The sequence below is a fragment of the Notothenia coriiceps genome, unplaced genomic scaffold, assembly GCF_000735185.1.
Source record: "Notothenia coriiceps isolate Sejong01 unplaced genomic scaffold, NC01 NC01_scaffold00037244, whole genome shotgun sequence".
In the NCBI taxonomy this organism is placed as follows: Eukaryota; Metazoa; Chordata; class Actinopteri; order Perciformes; family Nototheniidae; genus Notothenia; species Notothenia coriiceps.
Genome location: NW_011369945.1, coordinates 12,992,291 through 13,000,331, shown reverse-complemented (window position 1 = coordinate 13,000,331; position 8,041 = coordinate 12,992,291). Strand labels below are relative to the sequence as shown.

At 41.9% G+C, this 8,041-nt stretch overlaps 1 protein-coding gene and 1 long non-coding RNA gene across 2 annotated transcripts in view; both read left to right on the top strand.

The window, feature by feature from the left end:
* rergla (RERG/RAS-like a) overlaps nucleotides 1–3,141 on the top strand; it is a 13,405-nt gene extending 10,264 nt beyond the window's left edge. Inside the window, exons 4-5 of the mRNA XM_010793595.1 lie at nucleotides 1,589–1,737; nucleotides 1,828–3,141. Of these exons, the coding sequence (XP_010791897.1) occupies nucleotides 1,589–1,737; nucleotides 1,828–2,107 (429 nt within the window). The 3' untranslated portion in view covers nucleotides 2,108–3,141. The remainder of the gene's footprint in view (nucleotides 1–1,588; nucleotides 1,738–1,827) is intronic.
* A 2,820-nt stretch (nucleotides 3,142–5,961) lies between these two features.
* LOC104964740 (uncharacterized) lies at nucleotides 5,962–6,222 on the top strand. The gene is made up of 2 exons (XR_800462.1): nucleotides 5,962–6,044; nucleotides 6,081–6,222. It is a non-coding gene; the product is annotated as an uncharacterized lncRNA (long non-coding RNA).
* Nucleotides 6,223–8,041: the final 1,819 nt, after the last annotated feature.

The following is an 8,041-nucleotide window of genomic DNA, read 5'->3' as shown; positions in this document are numbered from 1 at the left end:
TTGATAGGGGAAAGTCTGTTCAAATATCCCCTGAGAAAAACCTGTGCTGTAAGTATGGTTTACGAAAACCTCAGAAGTGACTCAATGCAGGGGCGGAACTGGGGGGGGAAAGTGGCCCGGGGATTAATTGACAGACAGGCCCACTTAATGCGCGGCATGTTTCGGCCGGCCGGCGACGAAAGTATGGTACTTAACAAAAAACCCTATGCATTTTATGTTATTTTGGACAATTATTCATATAGTAATCACATTACCTGAGCCCTTGAGTTGCCTAGAGAAAAATAGTTACAGCATATATTTAGTGATTTTAATGTTAACAGATCATTGATGCAATAACAATTTGGACCCAATTTGCCTGACTTGACACATGGAATAAAACATGGGCGTAGGAAGCATCCTCAATGTGGGTGAGACAATTTAACAGGGGGTGTGGGCAGGTGGTGGACCTCACCTCCTCTAGGGGGAAGGTGTTTTTTTAAATGTTGAAGTTAAATGCATCAATCTGGTGCACTTTGAGAGCAAAATTGGGGACTAAATCTATGGCAGTCAGTAGGGACTTGGATTGTGAGCCGTAGGGTCGCCGGTTCAAGTCCCCGACCAGACTCCATTTGGAGTGTGGACTTCTACTTGGAGAGGTCCCAGTTCACCTCCTGCCCTGCCGTGGTGCCCTTGAGAAAGGCACCGGACATCCCCCTTCCCCCCTCACTCCCATTGCTCCCTGGGCGCTGTACAATAGCTGCCCACTGCTCTAGACTCCTGGTACTAGGATGGGTTAAAAGCAGAGAACACATTTCACTGTGTGTGCTGTGTGCTCTGCATGTGTGACCATTAAAGAGGGTTTCATCCCTCCAAATTCTTCTTCTTCTTCTTCAACACCCATATAAAACAGAACTGTAAACAGATTTACTTTTTCTTTCAACATTTATTTGAACAGCAAGTGGAGGCAAAAGTGACTGCACCCAAAACAATAAACCTGCTAGCTAACTAGCCTAAACTCAGTAACAGAATGTGGGCAACACGTTCTTCTCCACAGCCGCTCGACCTCTGAGTCAGACGTCACTTCCCCCCTTTTCTATCCTAAGGGTACAGCCACTCCCCCTGAACCCCGGCCCATATTTTTAAGTGTTCCGGCCCAGCCCAGCCCAGCCCACTGGGCCACACCCCACTGGGCTGGGCTGGGCCGGGCCGGAACACTTACAAATGTGGGCCGGTAGGATTTAGGTAAGCAAAAAAAAAAAAGTGAGTGGCCAAAACACTTACAAATGTGGGCCGGTAGGATTTAGGCCCACACACAGCACCGGCCCACCGGGGAAACTCCCGGTATTCCCCAATGGCCAGTCCGCCCCTGATCGCTACTGTTCATTTGCAAAATCAGAATCACAAACATGGACTCCACACAACACAATGGAGATAAACACAGTAGGGAATATGCAAAACAAAGCAACCCATACCAAAGTAACAAGGCTAAATCTATATTATAATTACGTGCAAAGAGGGTGACACGCTGCAGCCTTACACTAGCACATATCATTTTTAACTACAAAATGTATATCTTTTATGTGATGTCTTTAAACAATCTGTTTTTCAGGCATATGAGGGAAGATCTACTGTAAACGAGCAGATCCAATGGGCTCATGGTTTCATCGTGGTCTACGATATCAGCGACCGCTCCTCCTTCCTCACCGCCAAAGCCATAGTACACCTCATCAGAGAGCTACGCCTGGGAACTGGCAAAAGGTATGGCTAAGATCATCGCACGATAATAATGGCCACCATGCAAAACCACCCCGGTGAAAGTCAATTATTGTTGTGCTTTCTGACCCACAGGAACGTGGATTCGCTCATATTTCTGGTGGGCAACAAGCAGGACCTGTGCCACATGAGAGAGGTGCGGCGTGAGGAAGCTCAGTGTCTCGCTGCCGAGTGTCGCTGCCAGTTCTACGAGCTGTCAGCCGCTGAGCACCACCAGGAAGTGGCGCTCATATTCTTCAAGATGGTGCAAAATGCTAACGTGGGCAGCAAGGCTAAGGAGCGCAGGAGACGCCCCAGCGGCTCCATGGCCAAACTCATCAACAACGTCTTCGGAAAGAGGAGGAAATCAGTGTGACGGGTCAAATACATGGACAGCTGTCAGTCAAGGCTGGATCAGTGGCTTGGCTTTGTGTTTCCAATTGTGTTGGGTGAGATGTTAATTAAACTGATATCTATAAGTGTTATTGTGAGTAGAAGACATCATGCTCAGTGAGTCTGCTTGCTGTTAAACTCAACTGATTCATGATTTTGCATTTTCCTTTCCTGTAGTATGTTATATCTGTGCATGTAAATGGTCCACAAAGGCTGATATCCCAACGTTTCCAGAAACAGTCGTAAACTCACGTAAACTGGGTTTACTTAATCTGGTTAACTTTGCTGAGAAAAACATCCAGGTCAGATAAATGTATGTTCCAGATTTGAGGTTGCGCTGGGTTTCATTCACCAGATAACTTGGTGAACCTGATAGCTGGAACAGGCCTCGGGTCATGAAGGACCCTCACATGAAAATGTGTTAAAGTGCCTGAGAGAGAGAAGGCAAACCTCTCCTGCTGCAGCCTCCAGAGTTACAGAGAGGCAGGTACCAGTCAATACAAGAACTAGAGAAAACTGATGTCTATATGGGACTCCATTCATGCAACCACTTCTATTGTGTTTCTGGAAAAGACAATTGAATGCTATTTTCTTTCCTAAGCAGGACAATTCTACACAGCCAATGGTTGAGGCTCATTTCAACCAGATAATAAAAGCAAACAAACATATGTTTTCATTTATCTCCAGTGTTATTTTTGGGTTTTATATGTCCAGATTTTCATATATTATATGCCTTTAGGGATTACTAAACACCTTTTTTGGAACACAATGGAGGTCAATGAAGCTCACTGTAAAACATTTTTTGTAAGAAATAGCACATTTTGCAGGTTTACTAAACTGCCGGACCGTCAGTATCATTATTTCCCACTGGAGATTAAAACTAACTGATTTCCTCCTTTCTAGAGAGTCCTGAAATCCACATTAGTATCCTTCTCCAAATAGTTTAAGGGTGAATAAATAAACTAAAAGAAAATCATTTGCAGGAGTTAATTATAAGATGTACTTTATCGGTAATCCAGTGACTTAAAATACATTTCCATTTCTGCGCATAATGTACACTAATCGTTTGCATTAAATCTCATGGGTCTGTGCTTCAAGATGTAACATTTGTCGAATTGATACTGTAAAATCGTCAGAGAAAAAAAACATTGACTATGAGCCATACATGAATGAATGTGTAAATCCTCTGTTGAACTTAAGAAGTATTAAATGTTATTTATCCATTTACAATAGGTTTTAGAAGCTGCAGTTCTCGGTTGTTTCTTTGGTCAACATCAATGACTGAATTGTATTACAGGTCTTTACATGCTGAACATATCTAAATCCTGGCTGGATCTATCAGAAGGTCAGAGGGCTCGGATCTGTTTGATGTAGCTCGCAGCATGATGGCTAACATGTGGCTCTGGTTGGGGCTTGTTGAGCGTTGAAACAGTAGAGACCACCAGTGGGCCGCCTCAGGCTGATCCCTAATGTAATATGACATGGGAGTTATCATCAGCGCAGCGCAGTGCATGGAGGCTCCTAATCCGTTCCATCCATTAGAAATCCCTCCAACTTGATCTCACATTACTCTGCAGATCAGCCTGACTGGCAGCTCAATGAAAAGCACCTTTAGCTTACATGGATTCATTGTTCACCTCTGTTGCTGAACATGAAATCCTCGGTGTGATTTAATAAGGGTGTCTGCAAAGTCTTAACACATCTCAATGTGTGGTTTATACAAATATGTAATATACGTGTGGGAAGAGAGAAAAAAAAAGGGAAGTTTTAGTGGAACTGACTAACTAAATATAATTCTGAATTAATTGAGTTGCTGTTATTTGTCATTAATCTTCAATTGGGTCAGTGAAAACAATACAGGTGTGTTTCCATCCCCCTTCGAAACAAAGAAGAGTGAAATCTATGGATGTATTATGTACGGTGGCCTACAGGAGCCAACGCGCTACAACAGCCCAACACATTTCTGTTAGAGGAAACCCGCTGCAGTTTCAAAAACAAAGCAAATAAAAAACACAAAAACAAATGAAGAAACATCTTCACCAACTTGACAAGACATGCTTAGCGTATACTAAAAGCCCAGCATAAACAAAACTTAGCCGACAGTTAGCCAACTTTATATATTTTTTTATATCCCAACATCAAAGGCGCTCTGGTCCTAGCTGTGTGCATCACTTTTAAGTAACCCATTGTTCCATTGTGTTTTGATAACTATAAAACATATAATATATACAAGTACAATTTTAAATGTCATTCAATTGTCCCTCCAAGCTCCCTTACAGTCAAGATGGTGGCGAATAATACCAATCGGTGAATTAAGATGTATGTTTTGAATATTAAACAACAGACAAAACGCAACATGGCTAAAGGAGGACAGTCGGCTAGGGTAACAGTAATTCTAGTAATCAACTAATTCTATTTATTTAATTTTCCAATATCTACTGTAGTAAAAAACAAGATTTCATTGATCGATATGTACAGCGCAAGAACATAGACCTATAGCTGAAGATCCAAGTTCAGAAGTCTAAAAAGGTGCAGATATAAAAGCTTTTCTTTATCCAGACAGGTAAATATATAACCAGCCTTCTCCTCATCCCCTACAGTCCAGATATCTCAGTATTTCTTAAAACACCTGAACCCTGTGACCTCTGCCATGCAGCTGCCCCTCAGAGCCTCCACACAGTCGCTCTCTGACAGCAGAGATAAGAGCTCCATTCAGAGCGGTGCGGGGGGGCACACTGCCAGCATTCCTGCAGCTCTCAGGAGGCAGACACCTGCGAGGGGCCGGCATGTTAAGAATGTACCGGAGGACCTGGGATGGAGAGACCTGCGGGAGGACGGGGGGGCAGACTTAAGTCTATAATTGATACGCTAATAAAACCAATGAGAGGAGCATGTAGACCAGGGGTGTCAAACTCAAATACACCGTGGGCCAACATTTAAAAATGGGTACTAGTCGAGGGCCGGACTGGTTAAATGTTTATTGCAAAACTTATTGAAATTAACTTATTGCACATATTAAACCTGGAACTAACAAACTTAAATGATTGCCTATAAAAACAACATTAAACATTAAATAATCAGTTGCATTCATTTCTTATGGCTCTATCTGCAGAGTCATTACTTATGATTACATTTTTCCACAGGCCAACAACAGCTTCAAAACAACTATTGCCCTCAAAGAACAAACCAAACATGCCCTGTTGTCGTGAGAAACAAAGTGCAGAAGGAAACATCCATTAAACTCAGTGTGCTGCTCTGTGATGCTAGTTCAGATACTTGGCATCTCATCTTGGGTGCAAGGTCATCAATGTTTGGGCTCAGGCTCTGAGCTGAGGAGACCCTCAGGATTGAGTGAAGGTGTGCGTGCAATATACCGGCGGGCCAGATCTAATAGTAATTAAGAATTATCCTGCGGGCCGAAATTAAATCCACCAAGGGCCTGATTTGGCCCCCGGGCCTTGAGTTTGATACATGTGGTTTAAGATAACTTTTATTTTCATCCCAAAGAAATTGTTTTGTGCAGCAGACGCAGTACAGAGCAGGAAGAGTGCTAATATAAAAAACAATATGAAAAATAAAACTCAATAAAAAAAATTGTGCAAACCCAAATATATATATATAAACAATACTAACAGGTTAAAAGTCTGACACATTACGCAACAGTATAATGAGTGGCATCTTGTATCCCGTACTGACCACATCTATAGTTTCATATCTATTTATTATATTCCGCTATAATTAAACATTTCTGTAATGAAGCCTTCAACCAAAATAGTCAATTTAATAGTCAAAGCTAATTCAAAGCAACATATCTTATGCTAATCTGATAACTTGACAAGAACAGTCTATCTTACAGATAACTTTAACACCATATCAATGTAATAAATGGACTTTATAATAAATAATTGCAGCCATAAAGAGCTTTTTACATAAACTTACATATCATTTAGCTGAAGGCTTTTATCCAAAGGGACGTACAAATAAGTGCAACCAGCTTTGGACTGAAAGCAAACTGTTGAAGCGGCACGTTTGTGAACTAGAGCAGAGCTGGACTGATCCATCACATGAGCAGGTCATTCAGAGCAGGTTTGCAATAAGTAAATGGTTACAATAATCGTACATATTCCACAAACATCTCTCTGTTTCAGAAATATTTACACGGCTGCTTTAATTCACACAGCTTCTTCTGCCAGACTGTGAGAGTTACGGGGGGTTGGTTAAACAGTAAGAGTACAGAGGGGGAGCTCATCAGAGCTAGCTTCCACCCGAGGAACAGAGTAGTTACACACTCAGCGCACCGGTGGAAAACCGCTGTGGGACGAGCCGACGCTGACCAATTTGACCTCAAGAGTACGGCGTGTTGACTCGGGTCGGTCTCAGCCTGGAGGAAAAAACATTGCTTTATTAAACATTGTCTGTTAACAACAGAACAAAACAAGCAACTGGAATTGGTGAGAAGTCTACTGCATTTCAGTCAAATATGGATAAAGCGCAACACGTGCAAGAATGGTAGTCCTTACCGATGCTTATTTCTTAGTTACTCAAATTCACCTCGGTGCAGAGCATTGTGCGATATATCACATACGAGCATCTCAGCTGTAAAAACGCAGCAACTGTTCAGAAATGAAGACTCTACACGAGCGTTACGTATGTGATCCCTAATTAGAACCAAACTATTATGGGGCAACCATTAAACTAGCAGCAGCTAAAGTAGCATCACTGGTTTTGAGCATTTGTGTCTATTGAACCACACAACATTGTTTGGTACATTTTGCCTGTCAACATGAAACTAATTAATATGTAAGCTCAGATGTAGCTCAGAATTCACCTCCCGATAGAGTAAACTATCCTCACGTTAGCTGAAAAACACTCAGTATTTTGTGATGTGTAGTTCATAAATGAACACACAGTCCATTTGATAACGGAACTTGCAGAGCGATAACCCTTCAGTTGTCGAGAAAACAAGTCTTACAATGGATGCTTTGTAGGTCACAACATCAGATATCACAGAATATATAGTTAGTATCATTAACCACTCCGCCATGTAAATTACAATAAAGACATTTGAAATGTATATCACAGTGACACACTTAAATACAAATACAACACAAGCATGCTCACACACGTATCCACAAGCACACTCACACACCTTATTCTCAAACAGACACTTATCACAATGCACATACACACCACACACCCACACTCGCAGTTGGAAGATATTGTAGAAAGTACTGTGGAAAGTGCGGCTGCTCTACAATTCTTATGATTGGTCTAGAAAACACAACTCTCATTGAGAGAGTGTTGTGTGTGTGTGTGTGGTGTGTGTGTGTGTGTGTTGGGTGTGGTGTGTGTGTGTGTGTTGTGTGTGGTGTGTTGTGTGTGTGTTGTGTGTGTGTTGTGTGTGTGTGGGTGCTGTGCGTGCGTGCGTGCAGTGCGTGGAGTGAGTTGTTACCTGGTTCCAACTTTTGGCTTTACAAATCCTATTCCTGCAGGAATACCGCACAGGGACAGTGATGGACACGATGACCGAGGACGGCCCAGAGTCAGACGCGACATACAGGGGATTCCACTGGGTCGGTAACAAGTTACAGTTTACTAGTAAACTATTACATCTAACAACCAAGAGCCATAATCATTTGGTTATTAGGTTATCTCTCTAGGGGAAGCAACAGGACAACAGTTATTTGTACATATTACCTACTGTTGAAATAGAGTACATCTTTTAAAAGCTGGAATATGATTTAACGGTGAAGCCATTTTAAAATCTGATTTTAATTTGTGAACTCGATGCACAGTAAATGCCACAGATTGTGATTGTAGAAAAAGCATAGACCAATTAATGAAGGAGAATGTTTGGCTCTTTCTCATGCCTCCTTTATGTTTCATAAGTTGTTTTAAACTTATTTAATAACCAGTG